The following is an 18,678-nucleotide window of genomic DNA, read 5'->3' on the forward strand; positions in this document are numbered from 1 at the left end:
CGCTTAACACTAAAACCACTGTAAACCACAATCGACAAAAGTATAAATTGCAAGAAAAGTAACAGATAACGTCTACTACATTAAACAAACATAAGTGCAGCCACTAAATATGTTGAAATAAAAGTAATGAAAGTTGTCAGATGTTCTATTGCAAAATGCAGAAGGTTTTCGTAGAAACTAACAGGACAAAATCAATTAATAGACCGCGTGTAAAATGTTGTTATTTTGGAAGCTCCTATAACGCCTGGCAAAATTATTTAAGCTGTGGACGAAAAATAAGCTTAATGTCTTCAGAACATTGTTTCAACGACGTACTGCGTTCCTTATTCCAGTTGAAAGAGGAAACACAATTTTAGTTATAACAGCTATTTACTATTTTAGTTTTAAACAACAAAAGACGCGTAAGGCAAAATCATAACAAAGCAAATATTTTCGACTTGTTTTGGAATAAAATCGATATTTTGTTAAGGTGTGTGTTCCTAAATCGTCAAACGTACGGAAAATCAACTACAGTATATAAAAGACCACATCATTCAATGTAATCACTGTAAAATTTAAGAAATTAACAGAAATGATTTTAAAATGTTAAAAAATTGCCGCAATGATTAATGAATGCAAAATCCATGAGGCCTTAAAAATTCCAGTCTTAATAAACAAGTTAATGAAAACAGGTGTTTGTTTTGTTGAAATTCTTTGCTTGATTTATTTATTTGTTCTCTTTGTTATGGTTCATTGTTTATTTTGTCTTATCTAGACGATTGACGTTCCATCTTATCATTGTTTTTGGACTTTAATTACTGTTTTATCATATAGCGCTTCCTCTGGTACAGTTTGTCATGACCTCTGTGGATAACGCGTTTTCTAGTTTATCACACTTTGTCATTTATATACTGCACCTTGTAAATTTAGTAATCTTATACTCTGAGGAAGCGTAAGGTCCAAAATATGCGAAAATTTAATACATTATGAAAATTTCTGCACTTGTTGTCATTTTCGCAACAATTTGGTAAAAAGTTATACACTTTAACTTCTAATATTAGCCGCGTACGCAGCACTGTAATTAGTCGCAAATATGTTAACTCACCACAAGCGCATTAAGAGTAATCATCAACCATCAAATGAAACAAATCATACAAAAGTTAGGTCATCATTGTTGCGTAGTATAAGTAAAGCATAATGCAGTAACATACAAGCTTTATTCAATTGAGTTTGAAAGTTAGCAAGTTGCCTTTGTTAGAAAGCAAGCAGTGTTTGTAAACAAAGCATAGGTTTATTATAAGCATATAATAAAAATATACAACAAAAGAACAAGAAGTTCGGTAATCAACTATTCAATTATTTCTATCTAATCTGCTCCCATAACCAAAGAACTGCTAAATACATACGGAGTGCTGTTAATATGACGTAACCGAAATTATAGCTGAAATATCGTTTAAAACAGTTGTTCCAATGATGAACGCGTAAAGCCGAGTAGAAGTGCGGTCATAGCTGAATAGACGTGCACAGTTACACGAAAGAATGAACACGCGTTTTGTCGTAGCACGTTCAACTTCTAACTTCCGTTAGTCAAAAACAAGGATTAGTCCAAGTTTATACTCAATATCATGTTGCAGAAGGTTAAACGTTTCTTTATTGATAACATTACAACATAACTTCATGGAATGCCATAAAGCGCAAGTGTTGATCGTGTTATTAGCAGGTATGATGTGATCTTCATCTATAATATAGATTCTATAATCATAAGAAACTAAGTCCTATGGATTTCGAGCGTTCTGTTCAAAACCGAAAAAGATTAATCTGTATTATTGTGTGGAGCGATATCTTATATATTACAACATTGACATTCGTTATAAGCTTTTGTAGTGAAAGCTGCTGCAGCGATGTATTTGATCCATTTTTAAACAAAGCATTTCAGCAGGTGTGGCGAGGATATACGGGCAATTATGTGGAGATACACGTATAGTTAACCAAGATCAAGACATAGAAGGGATTTTTTATTCAATTTTCGACCAAAGCTATCCGCCAAGCACATGTGAATTTACAACCAGTTTATCAGCTGAGGATCGTGACGTATTTATGGTCACCATTTACACAAATAGAAGATATAACAACGACGACGAAATAATTTTACCAGCAGGTAAACTACCATGAAAAATTCAGTACATTTTAGAACGCTTTAAATTCACTCAACAACACACGGACGCCAAGAAAATAAATGCAGTTTGAGGGCGATGTTATAGTTCATATTTATAGGAACACTCTGCCAAAATAAAGTTAATCTTTGCCGGCATGAAAATGATGGCACTTTTCTGTCATAGATAAAGTACAATAACGAACCTTGGCGAAAACGTTACATTTGCTAATGTTTAGGGGGCATTTTGCCAAGAAGCAGCCAAAGATGGTGCGGTCTCTACCGTAAACAAGAAGGCGACGAAATAAACTGTGGCGTTAATTTAAACAGTTTGTGTCAAAATGTACTAGCAGTTTCAAATGATTGGCCTCCAGTGGTAAGAAGCGAATCTTACTCCTACACTGCCTTCGTGGAGTTTCAAGTTATTCGGTGCAGTGATACAATGGAAGAAAGTAAGTGCTTAGCAGTTTAGTTTGTGTTAAATAATATTCTTCAATGTGGGACAAATGAATTAAAAATATTCTTTCAACAGCAACGGTAAAAACTACATTAACGACAGCAGCGCAAAATGAGAAAATAGAACGGCTTACAACAGCCACGAGCAATGTTCCGACAACAAAAAGTGGAAACAATTTGGCTGAAACTGGTGAGAATGATTACAATATTATTTTCATATATGAACAGGTAATAACTAATGCAATGAATACGCACACCATCGATTACTATCTCATCATTGAAAAATTATCGAGTTATAAATAGATTAAAAAAAAACAAATATAACGTTAATTTTACAGGCGTTACAAAAAAATCAGTTTCAACGGATGAGAACACTACACCACTCATTGCAGTAATCATCGTCTTAAGTGTACTTCTCGTTATAAGTTTACTGGTGATGGCAATTTTTATGAAGAAATATCTGTGAGTTGAAGTGCTGTTACATAAACAAGCTACGAAATATCACATGCATGTACCTTTAGTACATTTTCTTGTGCCATATCACCAATACTTATGGCTCTCGTTGCAGAATATCAAAGAACTCGTCAACAACTAAACATAATAATGACAACAATACGAGGCCTGCAACGGTTTCCGATAAGCAGTATGAGAGCATACGGATAGACAACAATTACGAAAGCGTTTCCGATCCTTATGAACTGCCCATATCAAATGGCGGAAAGGAAAATGGGGAAAGAAACAATTATGACCAGTTTTCCGCATGTAATAGGAATCGTGAAACACCAATAAACAACCAGTTTGCCATAAACCAAGACACTTATGAGATTGCTAACGACCCTAATCAGGCCAACGATTTGATCGACAATGTTCTTTATCAACCGATTTATCAATAAATCGATTATAAATCAGAAACCTGAAAGTGCACAGCATTTGAATACAAATATATTCAGTAAAATCTTCATTGGCAAGTTTTCAATATTAAACAAACTTTAGTTTTTGTTGGTTCAAAATTAAATTACGATTGTTGTTTTGGTATGAAAATTATTATCAAGTAGACTGCGATTAAACGTCTTTGTATTTCGTGTTACTCTGATTAACATATTATTCGTAACATTTTTTAATGATCATATTGTTATGCGTATAAAATGGTGTTCAACGTGTTTTTGATGACAGAGAGAGACAGCAATAAACTATCGAGGTATACCAGCGGTGGCCGCTAGCCAGCACGCTTTTTGTCTTAGGGTTGCAGCAGTATGTATCCTATTACTTACTGATAGGCACTTGAACTCTAGTAACAAACCTTCCCAGTTCACGACAAAAACTCCTCCGTATAAAAATTAATTCGCACTGTCGTTAACTTAACACGATTGAAGCCCGAAGAAAAATGACAGGAAAAGAATCACGTGTCAATGATCACCCTTTTACGAGTGTTGCAAAACAGTTGGTTATTTGTGTGAAAAAAATTACTCTTCAACAATGCTATTATACCCAGACGGAAAAACTATCAATCAATGTTATTACCATGAAACGATTGATGTCAGTAATAATAGACACAGTGTCAAGATTGTCTTTCTTTGTTATTATACGAAAAAGTGAAGGCTCCAGACGAAATGCTTTCAAAAGTTTAGTGTTGTGCTGTACTCAGCAAAATTGCAGCAACTTTTTAGAAAATATAAAAAGCCAAGCCAAAAACTCACAAACAACGTTATCCGCGGACCACATTTTACCAAACAAGATACAAAGCTAACGTAAGTATAAACTACGACATCTTACAGTCACTTTCAACCACTTAGTTTAATTACCATTCTTCACAAAGTTATTAAACTGCCACAGCAATCTAAGATATCCAGATTTTTTTCTCGGCAGCGTTTTGTGACCGAAGAAAGTAAAAGTTATACGGTAAAAATGAGCATCAATTGTTTTTTATCTTACTATTACTATTGATTAATTAAATTATCTTTTGCATTATATCATCGCAATGATGTTTTGGAAACTAACACTCGCGCACGCCAACTTCCGCATGAAAGTTTACAAGTGAAGACGACTATTACTTGATAATTATTTGATAATAATTTGCTTGGCGTCATAGTAGTAGTAGTAAAACTAAACACGGGCAGCGATAGCATAAAGTTATACAAGAATTATGCCCTACATGTTGCGGGGTATAACAAAAGTACAATGCAGTACTACGCAAACTTTGGTTGAATCAGTTTAAAAATTAGCAAGTTACCACTGTTACCAAAGTATAGGAAATAATGATTATGACCATCTTTCACCAACCATTAGAAATAAAAGAACAGCAGCCATATCACTACGAACCAACTGAACCAAGATAACTATGCAACTGGAAGCGATCCTGATCAAATCTACAAATCGGTTAAGAACCAATGGGTGTCGGCAAATGTAAAAAATTGAACGGAAAAGAGTTTTTAGAATTTTTCATAGCCGTGTTTTTGTATAAAATTATCTCCGTGTATTTTTTGTTGTTAAATACATTTGTTATTTGTTATTCATCTATATTCTATAAGAAATGTTTCGAATTGAACACGAGTCCGAATATCATACGCGCAAATATCGATTACGGTATTCTCGCCAATCCGAATAGATCTGCAAGTAGGTTTGAGCCCAAACCTTTATTTTCCATACAATAAAAACTAACAAACAAAACGTTCAAGTTACCTACTATATGACTGACCGTGAAAACAGTGGAAAGATTGCGAGAATTTTTGATAACCTGATATAGCAAAAAACAAATTCATTTCTTTGATTCATCATCATAGAGACAAAGTTTATGCATTACTGGTTAGTTCTTAAGGCAAATTGATTGCGAAATGAGCAGAGTTAGCAGGTTCGGATTAGATTCGATTTCGCACGAATGTCAAAATTTACGTTATTACTTTTTCAATATGTAACATCCCTATCATCGAAATGGTCACAAAAACACTTCCTTGTGGTTTAATGTTTCAAGACACTTCTTGAGATGTTTGAAAACAACTGTTTTGCGTTTATTTAACGTTTAAGATTTTCGTCATAAACTTGCTGGAAACATCGATTTCAAGTGTATTTTCTTAACAAAAGCCGTTATGAAAGTTAAAACTCTCACAGATTTCAATTGTGAGTAATCGTGGTTAACACATAAAAAACTAAAAACCGAAAAAGACATGACGGACTGAGTTATATAGCTTGAGTTCTAATATTAGCCACGCACGCAACACATTTCCCTGTAACGGTTAATCGCAAATATGTTAACTCACCACAAACGCATTAAGAGTAATCATCAACCATCAAATGAAACAAATCATACAAAAGTTACGTCATCATTGTTGCGTAATACAAGTAAAGCATAATGCAGTACCATACAAGGTTTATTCAATCGAGTTTGAATGTTAGCAAGTTACCACGGAATTGTCGCTAATCTATTACACAATCTATTTAATCTCTTGGAAAACTCAAAAGTGCTAAATATGTAGGCTACAAAGTATAATATAATGTTAGAAGAGTGCCCGAGATTATAACTAACATATCGTTTAAAACAGTTGTTACAGTACAATAATGAAAGCGTCAAAGCAGACAAGAGTGCAATTATATCTAATCGGACTTACAGCTAACTACAGTGCAAGGACCCTTTTTGCCACTTTCCACTTTTCGACTTCCGTTTATCAAACAAGCATAGGCTAAATATCATGTTGCAGAAGGTTAAACGTTTCTTTATTGATAAAATTACAACATAACTTCATGGAATACCATAAAGCGCAAGTGTTGATCGTGTTATTAGCAGGTATGATGTGATCTTCATCTATATGCATATCATAAGAAACTAAGTCCTATGGATTTCGAGCGTTTTGTTCAAAACCGAAAAAATTAACCTGGTTTATTGTGTGGAATATAACGCGAGCTATATAATTCATTACACAAACATCATATTTAATAAAAAAATTTGAAAAAAACAAAAATAATTTTGCAAAAACCTGGAGACAGTGTGTTACAGCTCATTCGCGAAAGAGTTGTTTCCAGATTTGCCCGCATAAACAGTATCAAATAGAACAATAGACCGTTCAAAAAAGATTGAAGATACGTGACAAACCTCAAGCAACACTATACACTTTGAGTTCTAATATTAGCCGAGCACGTAACACATTTCCTGTAAAGGCCAGTCGCAAATACGTAAAATCAGTACAAGCGCGCACGTAAAAAAATTAAACCTTCCGGTCACGCATAAGTGGAAGTATTCGTAAATGATGCGCTTTATATAACGGGCAGCGTAGTATCAATCAAGTTTTTGTTCAGTCGAGTTTGAAAGTTAGCAAGTTACCACTGATAGAAAGCAAGCAACGTTTGAAAACAAAGTATGGGCTTATTATAACCACACAATGAAAAAACAACAAATAAAATTTCCTATATATGCCATATTACTTTGATAACAAAAAAGCTGAAAACTACACTACCATGATGAGAAGGCAGCATGCGATATTTCACAAAAATAACATTTACAGGACGTGAAAGTCAACTACAGGTGCAGCAGATCTGAACAGACGTACACAGCGAGACTAGAGCATGAGCGTGAGCACGTATTTTCTTACATCTGAATAGCACGTTTGATCTTTTAAATTCCTCAGTTTCCTTAAAACAGGAAAAACTTTCATTTAAAAGACCTTGTGGTAATTCAAGTTAAACTTTACTACATGTACAATGACATAAGGTTATGGGATATTCGCGTGTACAATACTTCATCGTCTTACTAGCAGGTATGTAGTCTTGGTGGTAAAGTTGTAAGAAACAAAATCCTACGGATTTTTGGCTTTGTTGAAAAGTTAAAAATCTAATCTGTTTTTAAAAGGACTTATATCTTACAAAATTGAACTTGATTATAGGCAAGTAATGCAATAACTATAATGCAAGCAGGGGCAAGATAAGTTTCATTTACAAATTTCCATCCCAGTTTGAAACAACAAGTATCTCAGCAGGTGTGGCGAGGACATACGGGCAATCATGTGGAGATGTAGTTAACGAAGATCAAGATACAGATTGGATTGTTTACACCGTTAACGTTTTATTTTCGCCAAGCACATGTGAATTTACAACCAGTTTGTCAGCTGAGGATGGTGACGTATTTATGGTCACCATTTACACAAATGGAAGATATGACAACGGCGACAGAATAACTTTACCAGCAGGTAAACTACCATGAAAAATTTACCACATTTCAAGATGAATATAAGTTCACTCAGCAAACACAATGTCGTGAAAGTCCGCGTCCAGTAAAATATTACCTTTATTTCAGAAAACTTTTATAATTAATATAAATTAAAAGTACGCTGAATAGGAAATGTTAGGGACGCCAAGAAAATAGATGCAGCTGGAGTGCGATGTTATAGTTTATTTTTATAAAAATTCTCTGTTAATATAAAGTTAATCATTGCCGGCATAAAGATGATCGCACTTTCCCATTATAGGTAAAAAACCATAACAAATCTTGATGAAAAGTTTACCCTTGCTAATGTGCAGGGGGCATTTTGCCAAGAAGCAGCCAAAGATGGTGCGGTCTCTACCGTAAACAAGAAGGCGACGAAATAAACTGTGGTGTTGACTTGGACAGTTTGTGTCCCGGTGGACTTACTGTTTCAAATGATTGGCCTCCAGTGGTAAGAAGCGAATCTTACTCCTACACTGCCTTCGTGGAGTTTCAAGTTATTCGATGCAGTGATACAATGGAAGAAAGTAAGTGTTTAGCAGTTAAATTCTTAAATATAATTAATCGATCACAAACAAATGATTTTAAAATATTTCTTCCACAGCAACTACGACAACTACATCAGAAACAACAAAAACTACAAGGACGGTAAGTTTAACAACAGAAGACTTGACAACAGCAGTCAGCAAAATGTCGACAACCAGAATCGGAGTCAGTTCGACTGAATTTCCTTCAGGTACAAGTAATTCTAAAAGTGGACATGCAGTCAGTGGATTACTGGAATTACTAATTTACAGACAATGCTTGCACACTACTGTTAAAAGTAATCATCCGACTTAATCTTAGTAGTTGTCACAGGCGTTACAAGTAGAGCAGTTTCAACGAAAGATACCACGACACCACTTCTTGTAGTGATTATCGTATTGAGTGTACTTCTCGTACTAAGTCTATTGATGCTTGCAATCTTTACAAGAAAATACTTGTAAGTAGAAAAGCTTATGAACAATCAACAAAATATCACGTACTTGTAACTTTACTGCAGGTCGTTGCAAGATTTCATAAATACTTGTGCTTGTCGTTGCAGAATATTAAGAAACCTTTCACCGAGTGCACATGACAACGACAACAATACGAGGCAAGCAACGGCTCTCAACAACCAGTACGAAAACACACCGGTTAACAACAATTATGAGGGAGATTCAAATCCTTACCAACTGCCGGTGCCAAACGACGAAATGAGAAGTACAGGAATAGAAGATTACGATCATTTATCACAAACTAATAGGAATGGAAGAACAGCAACTAACAGTCAGCTTGCTACTAACCAATTGAATCAAGACACCTACGCGATTGCTGGCGATCCTAATAAGGTCAACGAACTGGTTGATAATGTTCTTTATCAACCGTTTGGTTCATAAACAGATTAAGAACGCGAGGTTGAACTGTGTGGCGTAGCAAGCAAATCAGACTCCACCGGTTTTATCGCCGTATTTATAGCTAGCATATTAAGAACATCTGTGCTGTACATAGATTATGATGCTTTTATAATTGTTTTGTCGTTCTCTGTATTAAGATATTTATGAAATTAAATGCCATAAAACTGCATTTGTATTTGTGGTTGCATAATTTTGCATCTAATTAAAAAGTAAATTAAATAATATTTGTGTTTTAATTACATTTTGGTGTAAACTTATTGGAAACCGTGCTATCGGACTCGTGCTGTTATGCCAGCCACAATAGTTTATAACAATAAAGATTTGATTTTGACACATTTTGCTATCCGAATTGCATTATAGACAAATTAAACACAGAAATGACAGTTTAATTATTACGCCAATATCTTTTGTTGGTTCAACGTAAACACCTAAATAATACACTTGAAATTGGATGTGACAGATTCGTAACCATACAATACATTCAATAACCAGTACAATACTTTCACATAACGTAAACACGTCCACTGGCCGTGAAGCTTGTCACCAATTCTCCGGTCATTAATCAATAACTTATTCCGAACGTGAATTTGGTTAACTATGACGTGATTTCTTTTTCAATAGCACTAACAAAAAATCACGGTGTGTGAGAAGGACCCGTGCTTTCAGAAAATGATACATGTAAAAAAAACACACGTAGTCACGTTCTGCAGAATGATGTAATAACAGGAAAAGTTAACTGGAGTCGGGTTACAGCCACAGATTAACACAAGTGAGTGCATTCTGACTTCTGACAAAATCGGCCCAATATCAGCGCCATCATTTGATAAAGCATGTTTTACCCTTTCTGCGAGGAATCACCGACTTTGGAATCGAAACTATGACTAATGCTATATCGGCAGCTGGAGTCAAGAAAGCAAAACTAAGTTAGACAAAACTTTTGTGTAACAGCACGTTTGCCTTTTTCATATCCGTTAACTAGAAAAATATCTGCTGACATTTGGGCTATATTTTAAACAACGTGTTGGCGCAGATTAATTACTTTAACAGCTGTCAGATAGTAATATGGTATACCGCAGTGTACAGATATTAATCCTGTTTTTATTCGGTATGTGGCCTTTTATTTGCAACTTGCATAGGAGAAAAACATAGTTAAAAAGTTCTTTAAGTAATTGGTTATCAGTAGCAAACTTAGCCTGCAATTTATAAAGAAAATGAGAGTATAATCCGATAGTATGCAACTACAAATTACAGCTTGTTTGAATTTTATGGCTCAACATAGGCATAATTTGATACGGTGAAAGCACATCAGATTTAACAAATAAAATTTTGGCAGGAGTCGCAAATATTTTCGGACAGGAAAGGAGATGTGGAAACAGATTCACAGAAGATGAAGACACACAGAGCATCATATACTCTAGCTTGGTAATCTTTGGGACGGAAAGATGCCAATACACTACCACTTTGTCCGCCGACGATGAAGATTTGTTTTTGATCACAATCTTCGTACATGAGAACTATGACAGCGGAGACATACTGACATTGCCAACAGGTAACTTAACCAATAACGCGATCTCATAGTATCAAGTAACAAAAAGATGTGGAGCCCAAGACAGTATCAGAAGTACTGTAAACCATAAGGGTATAAAAGAATTTGAATATCATAAGATTTGACCAATAATACAAGTGTTAACATGTTGCGTGCGATTTAGCCGAACAATTCAACTGTTTAAATTAACACAGGGCAAAATTTGGCAAAAGGAGCACAAAAATGGTGCGGCATCTTTAAAAAAGAAGACGAGGAAGTGGGTTGTAATACCAATCTGGAACATTTGTGTCCCGTTCAACCGGTAGTTCCAAACCAATGGCCTCCCGTCATTAGAAGTAGATCTCAACACTATGCTGCACTGGTCAAATTCAACGTGATTCGCTGCAGCGAAAACTTTGAAGAAAGTAGGAATCCCCCAGTTCACTTCATAAAATAATCAGGGAAATGAACACAAATTCTCTTTTCTACAGAAACTACGAAAAACACAATAGAAACAACAAAAACAACAACAGGAGCGATAACAACAAGGTTTTTGGAAGTTCACACGACAAAAAGTGAAAACAATTCCGCCGTAACAGGTAAGAATGCTTACATTTTTAAGCAGGTACATAATTATAACAGTGCCTGAAAGTAACGCCTGAAATATTCTCAGAAGAAAAAAGAAATGAAAAATGTGTCATTGCGATATTCTTACTTTTTAATCACAGAGGTTACCAAGAGATTAGTTTCAACGGATGATAACAGCACGCCACTCCTTGCGATAATCATTGTCTTGGGTGTACTTCTCGTTATAAGTCTACTGGCGATGGCAATCTTCATAAAGAAATATCTGTGGGTCGAAATGCTTTTCCTGCAATATTCCCATAACAGCTTACATACAAACTTGACACTATAATGAATATAAATATTTGCTGCAGAACATCAAGGAACTCGTCATCAACTGGACGAGACAACCTCAATAATTCAAGGCAAACAACAATCCCTCACAACAACCAGTATGAAAATACGAGGATAAACAACAACTATGAAACCGTATCAAATCCTTATCATCAGGCAATGTCAACCAGTGTAAGTGCAGGAAATAGCAATTACGAGCAAGTTTCACCAGCTAACAAAGACAGAGAAATGGTAGCCAGCAACCAGGTTGTTATGAACCAACTGAACCAAGATACTTATGCAACAGCAACCGACCCTGAACAGGCCAACGAACTAGTTAACAACGTCCTTTACCAACCGATTGGTCAATAAATCGGCTAAAAATCTAACAGGATAAAAATAATGAATAGAGAAGAATATCTCGTTCATTTATCATCTTTGTGCTTTTAGTACAAAGAAAATTTGTACATTATTTGTTACTTTAGTTTATGATTGTTGTTTTATTACCTGTATTAAAATATTCATCTAGTTGACTGAGACTAAACTTCCTCGTATTTTGTTTTATGCCATGTTGTAGCATATTATTTGAATATGATTATTTCGGTGATGATCATATACCCCACTAGTAAAATGGGGCTTGGTGTTTATTTGCTGATAACAAATAACGTAAAAAATGATCAAAAAACCAATTCGTCTTCAGAAAGCAGCAATATGTATCGAACGTGGCATTGCATCTTTTCAGTTCAAGATATAACTGTTCTGCATAGAAGCGAACCACCTTCTCATAAACCTTCACGAGATTGCCCAAAAAAATCATCACACAGCATTCCTTTAATTATAATACCTATCCAGCATGCAATCTTCATTTTAAAATGTTTGTGTTTGCCTTACTGAAGATAAAATACAACAGGCGATGTGACATGTTCCCAAAAATAAAAAGGTGTAACATGGTAACACACTAAGAGAAAACACACAGTGGTTTAGAAAACTGTACAAAGAAGGAAGTTAAAAGCCTTCAAAAGAAACGTAAAACTTTTGCAGCAGACACAAAAGCTTACTGCTGGTAACTCGGGTAAGAATACAGTTGAAAAATCACTTCTGCAAAGACGGTATCCATGTCAGTATTATGATATTGGATCAACTTTTTGCTACTGATGGTTACCTGGTGGTATGTTGTAAAAATAAAGGCGCCGTAATACAGACTTCCTCATCAAACAGAACTTCCCGAATGCGTTCAAAGGACGACGCAATCGAAGAATCACGTTCTTTCGTTAAACGTCACATTTCCATCACATGCCAATCATAAGACCTCAAAACAGTATATATTCACACAACACAAGCATATGCGTATTATTACAAAGCCAATTCTCGACAGATGGTTAAATTACAAAGTTTGCGCCGAAGCATTGCAAACGTTTTCAGAAGAAACGAGGAAAAATGTACTCGCGACGTATTCTACCTACCTTTTTATGTGAGTAAAGTCTGCTGAGAGTTTATGTAAAGTCTTCAAAGACGGAACTATACCATATTTGAAATTCACTGTGAGAGGTACACTGCATGATACAGAAAGGACTCTGCGTTAGTTTGAGATGTAAATACTAGCACACGACTTTGGAAAAAGTGTAACTTTTTCTTTTTAAACGAGTGTGATAAAGTTTAAGGATGACGAACAACTAAAGCAGCAACGGCACCAAATTTTCGAAAATCAAGTTTTTGCTAATATTAGTATAAAAGACCGTTATTCTTTCGATTGTAGCCGTTTTCAAACAATTGCTTAAATCTATACTTTAGAATCAAAAACAAAAAAAACCAACAAGTTACAGGTTTCAGTAATTATATTTATTCCATTCTCGTGCAATGAGGTTGTTGTTTTTCATCAGGTGTAATATCTCTGTTTATACAACGGGCGACATCGTGCGGCGATACAGAAATCACCAAGCCCTTCGATGTTGTCAGTTATGCAACAAATGACATTGAAAATTGTACGTGGTCAATCAGACCCCAAAATAATGAATCCCACACAATGCTCGTGTTAAATTTCTTCTACTTCAGTCTTCACAGAAAGGACAAAGTCCAGTTACCAGATGGCAAGTATTGGTGTTGATGAAAATCTCAGTTTTATCGCAAAACTATTAAATATACACAAACCCAAATATAATAAACATGCCATTTAGGGGCTATGTTGCCGAATAAGTACGCCTTCTTTGCAAGCCATGCGATATGCAAGAAGTATGTGTTTTCAAATGATACGACAAGCTGTGATAGAGAAATACTGGACCGCTACTGCCCTCAAGAATCTGTCAGCACAACGTCACTACCAGCCCAGCTAACTGCCAGCATAAAAACCAGAACGAACAAGAGGTTCTGGCGGCTCCGATTCAGTTACGTACTGGTTCCATGTCAAACGGAAAGTGCTAAAGGTGAAATGGATTGTTTTCACAAGACATTGGACAACGTGTATTGCTATGTGATACTATTTTTAATACTATTGTTATTACCATTGTTATTATTATACAGACGAACGGCAAATGGAAGTCGTGAGTACGTCTTCTGGTTCTTTGATTGCTGGTGTTGTAGTTCTGTGTATTATGCTCGCAATCAGCTTTGTGGTCATTGCTATTCTTGCAAAGAAATTTATGTAAGTAAGCGCAATTACAGTAAAGTTGCCTTTGCACTGAGAGATTTGTGAACCTTAATCGTCTAAATTGCATGCGTTCAGATGGCGAAGTGGCGACAAACTAATGGTTGAAAACCTGACTGAGAATACAACCTACGAAAACAACGGCTATGATGTACCGGCAACCATAATACCGAGCAACGCCTATGAGTCAGTCGCCTCGATACGTTCACAACGGTTCGACACTGATAATAGACATCAAATAAATGAATCAGCAGGAGTGAACACGGATCCACAAACTATCGGCCAAGAAAGGGAAATGGTCGTCAACGTTATTTATCAACCACTTGACAGGAATGGAAACTTTGAAAGACATAACGATCGGGTCGTGTAATTTAAACCACGATGTAGGTGAAGGATCATCATTCTATAAACGACACAATATTAGCTCTCAGCTGGTACTGACCTGTATTCAAATCGCAAAACTGAGGCAAATATTACATGTTCTTGCTGAAAGCATAACTTTTTGTACTTTTTGTACTTAAAAAGTTCATTGTTTGTTTGTTTGTTTGTTTGAACTATGGTTTCTTCTATTCGATGTTTTAAGTTTTATCTTTGCATCGTTGCAATTTCTCGTCAGCAAAGTTGTATCACGTAACTTTAAGGAGAGTTATGAAGACGCGCATAACGCAAAAACCTCATTGTGCACGAAGGCACACACGGAAATGTGGCAAAACGTCAGAAAGATTTCCGGTTGTCATAAGTGTACTATGCTGTTTGTCCAGTTAAAAGTTAACAAACTGCTAATAAAACATGCATGAGAATCAGACACGATTCGAACAAGAAACGACGCCGTTTCAAACTCGTCTATTCGTGACCTGGACACGTCACATACACGTCTCCGACAACATCTTGATAAAAGAAAGCAATTATAATTTTGGACGGTTTGAACTGACAGCGAACTGTGCAAATGTTTTTAGATTAAAGCGACGACAATAACCAATGTTTCGATCAACGCTGCTGTCTTTGCTGGTCTTTTACAGTAAGTGCACTATACAGATAAAGACTTCTTAAGAAAAGCAGATATTCAAGTCTATAGATGTGTATGCAATCCCGCTAAAGAAATTGTTACTGACCTAAAAACGTAGAAATGGCCTGGGACATTTTAGAAATCAGAGTTTCAGAAAAACGTAACCTGTAATTTGCCGTGTTCCTAGTGTACCTGATGGGATGGACGGAAGGCGACACAGGATGTGGCAAACTACAACATACAACACGCACTGGTCATTTTTATTACCAAATATGGAACAGCAGCGGTGAAAATTGCAACTGGACATTCACCCCTCCTTCTAACAGATCGGATGTAATGCTCGTCATCAACATACCTGAGCTTGATCGCTACAGCGATGGACATTGGAGAGACGAACTAATTATGCCAGATGGTAAGATTTCGGTATTTTTTTATTGGTCAGCATTGTTTCAATTTGCCAATTGTATGCGATTTTTGTATAATGCGTTTGATAGGTTCTGTGATGGTCACAAGACGTTGCATTGCGTTACGCATGATATGACGTACAAAATCATATTCAAGTCAAATACGCGCAGAAACCTGCAAATTTACCAAAACGTTTTTTCACAAAGGGGAAGTTCTTTTGCACAACACTTCGTCAAGGGCACACAGAGATACAACAAAAACCTGGTGTGGAGTGTACGTCAGAGAGCAGCACGGCGTACATAGAACGTGTGCGAGTGATGTCATCATCAATGACGTGTGCGAACGAACCACGGCGGCGAGCATGAAATGGCCTCCGGTTTTGCAAAGTAACTCATACTACTATTTCATGTTCTTGAGTTACGCCTTTCTTGACTGTCAAACTGCGGTACAAGAACCAAGCCAAACTACTACGCAAGGTATTTGAACTTTACACTGGAGTTGTACCACAACTGAGAGCGATAACTTAAACATTTCCTCAAAATTGTAACGTTGTGAAATATTTAGCCACCACTTCAACCAGCACAGCGACGACTACAACCACGAAACAATACGAAACAAGTACGACAAGCGACCTACCGAATACTGCAGGTGATAAACTGTATTTTTTAAGTAAAAAGAATACTACCTAAGAATATAACGACATGTCTGCTTCAAGTCTACCAAACCACACATGACAGGCCAATCAGCCGATATCTGAATAGCGTCCAACTTTTTTCACTTACAGGTCAAATGATGTCTCGACTCCGAAACAAACTGCGGACAACGACGATCGCCTCCATTACCATGGGAGCGATAGCTGCTGTCTTCGCTCTCATACTGATTGCACTAGTCGTAAAACTGTTGTAAGCAACAATATTATAGATTGCAGTTATTTTGTTGAAATTACTTTCAACAAACGCAATGTACTGTACACACGCGCTTGTTTGCAACGGGTTTAAGCTTTAGAGTTTAGACTCTTTAGAGCAAAGTATAAAGCAAAACGTTAATTGTTTAGCAACAACAAAAGCCGTGGAACGGAGATTCCACTCTCGTTCAAGAGCAATATGTACCAAGGAGACCAACAACAAGTAGTCGGTTACCACAACATGGCGTTAGATCTTCAAAATGAACAAGCCTAAATTTACTTCCAAACTTTTCACTTAAAAATCTTCGCTGTTCAAATTCATGCGACATCCACCATGCCAAAATAGTGTATCTGTATATGTGAATAAAATGTTGGCAAACAAGTCGTAGAAGTCTATTTAAGACGAATAACAAACTTAAATCGCGGCAAACTAACTCTTGAACTCGATTCGTTCCTGCTATCAAATGGGTCATGGAACACATCATACGGACGATGTTGCCAGTGAAGTAACCTCGTTGCGTTAAAAGAAGTGAAAAAGCATATATGGCTTGTAATCACTATCATTATCGAAAGTGACTACATTATCGTATAGGTAAGTCACGCAGCCTGTTGTTACACATAGGCGACTAGGTTAGAAAAATGGGTATGCAAAAGTTCATTTCAGTTATTTATGGTTTGTTTCAAGGTAGATTTAGATTGGAAGGTAAACTTAGGTTAGCATTAGGTTACTATGTTATAAAATTAAACATAGAAAGACTAAACAAGAAGTTACATCATCTTATACGTAATTTGGTGCAAAGCTGGCTTGAGATCTGGCAAGTTTATGTTACGTCAATCAAAACGTGACATGACATTTATCAGCCAACATGAAATTGTAATAAACATGGAATCAGATCATCGGTTATTGGATCATATAGACACGCGTATAACGATAATAATCATTCTTCTGAGAAAATTCAATAAATATAGTAAGGTAGATATTTGAATTTATTCCAGACCACAAAAGCATGCAGCTATAAAAAGTAAATGATTGAATTATGGGAATTGAAAAAAAACGAGACGATTCGACTGCCCAGCGTGCACGAAATCATGTCATGTTACGCATGCACGAGCTTAGCACCAAGAGGAACATTTTATATACTAATGAAAGTTGCAAGAAACAGTTATTTCAAACATCGACAGTTACTTCACCAGCAAAATGTTCGCGTTACATTACACAGTGTTGGCTATCTTCTTCCTATGCCAGGGTATGTAAACCTGTGTTAAGTTGACAGAATAGAAAAATTTAAGGATATATTTTCGAGAATAAAACAGCACCAGTTACGTAAAAGTGTTGAACTTACACTAAAACGACGACAAAGATCATTCTTATATCTTGCAGTCGTGGAAAAAGCCCAAGCTGAGAATGATAAAGAATGCGACGTGGAAAAGGATTAACTAGCAATTAATGAAATGCCTGGTGTTATTCATTTCAAAATGGTTAGAGGTGGAGATGGGGACAGGATGCAGAGATGCAAGTGGAACTTCAACGTTAACGCGAGAGAAGCCATACTCCTCGTCCTGACCTTAAATATGCCCACAACGGAAGAAAATGTTTGCGCCGATTACATTGAATTGCCTGATGGTAAATGCCGAGTAATTAAATCTTATCAATAGAGGCTTGGATATTAGTTGGTACTCAGAGAGTTTTCTTTGCCAATAAACTATAGTTGACGTAGACATGAACCTGCTTTCCTAGGAACTCAAATATGCGGGATACAAGCGGACAGCAGATGTATGACGTACACACACGCTGGAGTCATGTGTCTGCCCCGAGGTAGAACTTGTGGAAATGTTGAGAGTTGGAGAGATAGCCCAAGCATCACCTTTGTATCAGGAAATTCAACTGCGCCTAGCCGTTTCAATGTGACTTACTTCAAAATACCTTGCGGTACCTTAACGTTGTGATGTTATTTTTAACAAATTGTAAAACTATTCTGTTTCTTTTTTTTGGTGACAATTACCTTTAAACTTACTTTGAAAAACAAATGACCAGTGCTTCCATTTATCAAATCTGTTCCTTAACAGAAGCTAAAAAAATTGAAGC

General features: G+C 36.2%; 7 protein-coding genes across 19 annotated transcripts in view; 6 read left to right on the forward strand and 1 right to left on the reverse strand.

The window, feature by feature from the left end:
- The window catches only part of LOC143461625 (nesprin-1-like), a 129,110-nt gene that overhangs the window by 76,417 nt on the left and 34,015 nt on the right, over positions 1-18,678 (reverse strand). The gene's annotated exons all lie outside the window — the stretch shown is intronic.
- Positions 1,305-3,791, forward strand: LOC143462528 (uncharacterized). Of its 2 annotated transcripts, none has more exons than XM_076960732.1 (6): positions 1,305-1,699; positions 1,916-2,137; positions 2,371-2,583; positions 2,664-2,777; positions 2,926-3,049; positions 3,156-3,791. In XM_076960732.1, the coding sequence occupies exons 1-6, from the start codon at positions 1,657-1,659 to the stop codon at positions 3,478-3,480; spliced, it is 1,041 nt and encodes a 346-aa protein (XP_076816847.1). In that variant the 5' UTR covers positions 1,305-1,656; the 3' UTR covers positions 3,481-3,791. The 2 variants fall into 2 exon arrangements, with proteins under 2 accessions (XP_076816847.1, XP_076816848.1); XM_076960733.1 differs by having other exon boundaries at positions 1,307-1,699; positions 1,919-2,137.
- Positions 6,833-9,549, forward strand: LOC143463424 (uncharacterized). Of its 2 annotated transcripts, none has more exons than XM_076961888.1 (6): positions 6,833-7,332; positions 7,549-7,761; positions 8,093-8,305; positions 8,383-8,514; positions 8,637-8,760; positions 8,863-9,549. In XM_076961888.1, the coding sequence occupies exons 1-6, from the start codon at positions 7,290-7,292 to the stop codon at positions 9,194-9,196; spliced, it is 1,059 nt and encodes a 352-aa protein (XP_076818003.1). In that variant the 5' UTR covers positions 6,833-7,289; the 3' UTR covers positions 9,197-9,549. The 2 variants fall into 2 exon arrangements, with proteins under 2 accessions (XP_076818003.1, XP_076818004.1); XM_076961889.1 differs by having other exon boundaries at positions 7,552-7,761.
- On the forward strand, positions 9,991-12,594 carry LOC143462243 (uncharacterized). 2 transcript variants are annotated; one of them, XM_076960322.1, is made up of 6 exons: positions 9,991-10,137; positions 10,548-10,763; positions 10,955-11,164; positions 11,231-11,338; positions 11,468-11,591; positions 11,678-12,594. In XM_076960322.1, exons 1-6 carry the CDS (start codon positions 10,092-10,094, stop codon positions 12,006-12,008), a joined length of 1,035 nt encoding a protein of 344 aa, XP_076816437.1. In that variant the 5' UTR covers positions 9,991-10,091; the 3' UTR covers positions 12,009-12,594. The 2 variants fall into 2 exon arrangements, with proteins under 2 accessions (XP_076816437.1, XP_076816438.1); XM_076960323.1 differs by lacking the exon at positions 9,991-10,137 and adding an exon at positions 10,173-10,319.
- Positions 13,001-15,082, forward strand: LOC143461688 (uncharacterized). 2 transcript variants are annotated; one of them, XM_076959509.1, is made up of 5 exons: positions 13,001-13,107; positions 13,517-13,723; positions 13,811-14,056; positions 14,154-14,274; positions 14,356-15,082. In XM_076959509.1, the coding sequence occupies exons 1-5, from the start codon at positions 13,074-13,076 to the stop codon at positions 14,645-14,647; spliced, it is 900 nt and encodes a 299-aa protein (XP_076815624.1). In that variant the 5' UTR covers positions 13,001-13,073; the 3' UTR covers positions 14,648-15,082. The 2 variants fall into 2 exon arrangements, with proteins under 2 accessions (XP_076815624.1, XP_076815625.1); XM_076959510.1 differs by having other exon boundaries at positions 13,044-13,184.
- Positions 15,122-16,974, forward strand: LOC143461689 (uncharacterized). Of its 2 annotated transcripts, none has more exons than XM_076959511.1 (6): positions 15,122-15,295; positions 15,471-15,695; positions 15,895-16,164; positions 16,253-16,336; positions 16,473-16,590; positions 16,743-16,974. In XM_076959511.1, exons 1-6 carry the CDS (start codon positions 15,256-15,258, stop codon positions 16,864-16,866), a joined length of 861 nt encoding a protein of 286 aa, XP_076815626.1. In that variant the 5' UTR covers positions 15,122-15,255; the 3' UTR covers positions 16,867-16,974. The 2 variants fall into 2 exon arrangements, with proteins under 2 accessions (XP_076815626.1, XP_076815627.1); XM_076959512.1 differs by having other exon boundaries at positions 16,253-16,330; positions 16,467-16,590.
- On the forward strand, positions 17,198-18,678 carry LOC143461692 (uncharacterized). Its single transcript, XM_076959516.1, has 3 exons — positions 17,198-17,839; positions 17,974-18,216; positions 18,331-18,678. The coding sequence occupies exons 2-3, from the start codon at positions 18,045-18,047 to the stop codon at positions 18,537-18,539; spliced, it is 381 nt and encodes a 126-aa protein (XP_076815631.1). The 5' UTR covers positions 17,198-17,839; positions 17,974-18,044; the 3' UTR covers positions 18,540-18,678.

This window comes from Clavelina lepadiformis, chromosome 6 (assembly GCF_947623445.1).
Source record: "Clavelina lepadiformis chromosome 6, kaClaLepa1.1, whole genome shotgun sequence".
Classification (NCBI taxonomy): domain Eukaryota; kingdom Metazoa; phylum Chordata; class Ascidiacea; order Aplousobranchia; family Clavelinidae; genus Clavelina; species Clavelina lepadiformis.

What these genes read in the sequence shown, in the direction of transcription:
- LOC143462243 (XM_076960322.1), top strand. Translation starts at nt 10,092, where the DNA reads ATGACTAATGCTATATCGGCAGCTGGAGTCAAGAAAGCAAAACTAA. An exon ending in CAGCGAAAACTTTGAAGAAA is followed by an intron (nt 11,165 to 11,230) that starts GTAGGAATCCCC and finishes TCTTTTCTACAG; the next exon opens with AAACTACGAAAAACACAATA. An exon ending in AAACAATTCCGCCGTAACAG is followed by an intron (nt 11,339 to 11,467) that starts GTAAGAATGCTT and finishes TTTTAATCACAG; the next exon opens with AGGTTACCAAGAGATTAGTT.
- LOC143463424 (XM_076961888.1), top strand. Translation starts at nt 7,290, where the DNA reads ATGGGATATTCGCGTGTACAATACTTCATCGTCTTACTAGCAG. An exon ending in CAGTGATACAATGGAAGAAA is followed by an intron (nt 8,306 to 8,382) that starts GTAAGTGTTTAG and finishes TTTCTTCCACAG; the next exon opens with CAACTACGACAACTACATCA. An exon ending in TTCGACTGAATTTCCTTCAG is followed by an intron (nt 8,515 to 8,636) that starts GTACAAGTAATT and finishes TAGTTGTCACAG; the next exon opens with GCGTTACAAGTAGAGCAGTT.
- LOC143461688 (XM_076959509.1), top strand. Translation starts at nt 13,074, where the DNA reads ATGTACTCGCGACGTATTCTACCTACCTTTTTAT. An exon ending in TATTCTACCTACCTTTTTAT is followed by an intron (nt 13,108 to 13,516) that starts GTGAGTAAAGTC and finishes GTTTTTCATCAG; the next exon opens with GTGTAATATCTCTGTTTATA. An exon ending in ATTCTTGCAAAGAAATTTAT is followed by an intron (nt 14,275 to 14,355) that starts GTAAGTAAGCGC and finishes GCATGCGTTCAG; the next exon opens with ATGGCGAAGTGGCGACAAAC.
- LOC143461689 (XM_076959511.1), top strand. Translation starts at nt 15,256, where the DNA reads ATGTTTCGATCAACGCTGCTGTCTTTGCTGGTCTTTTACA. An exon ending in AAGCCAAACTACTACGCAAG is followed by an intron (nt 16,165 to 16,252) that starts GTATTTGAACTT and finishes TGAAATATTTAG; the next exon opens with CCACCACTTCAACCAGCACA. An exon ending in CGACCTACCGAATACTGCAG is followed by an intron (nt 16,337 to 16,472) that starts GTGATAAACTGT and finishes TTTCACTTACAG; the next exon opens with GTCAAATGATGTCTCGACTC.
- LOC143462528 (XM_076960732.1), top strand. Translation starts at nt 1,657, where the DNA reads ATGGAATGCCATAAAGCGCAAGTGTTGATCGTGTTATTAGCAG. An exon ending in CGAAATAATTTTACCAGCAG is followed by an intron (nt 2,138 to 2,370) that starts GTAAACTACCAT and finishes GCTAATGTTTAG; the next exon opens with GGGGCATTTTGCCAAGAAGC. An exon ending in ATTTTTATGAAGAAATATCT is followed by an intron (nt 3,050 to 3,155) that starts GTGAGTTGAAGT and finishes CTCTCGTTGCAG; the next exon opens with AATATCAAAGAACTCGTCAA.
- LOC143461692 (XM_076959516.1), top strand. Translation starts at nt 18,045, where the DNA reads ATGCCTGGTGTTATTCATTTCAAAATGGTTAGAGGTGGAGATGGGGAC. An exon ending in TTACATTGAATTGCCTGATG is followed by an intron (nt 18,217 to 18,330) that starts GTAAATGCCGAG and finishes CTGCTTTCCTAG; the next exon opens with GAACTCAAATATGCGGGATA.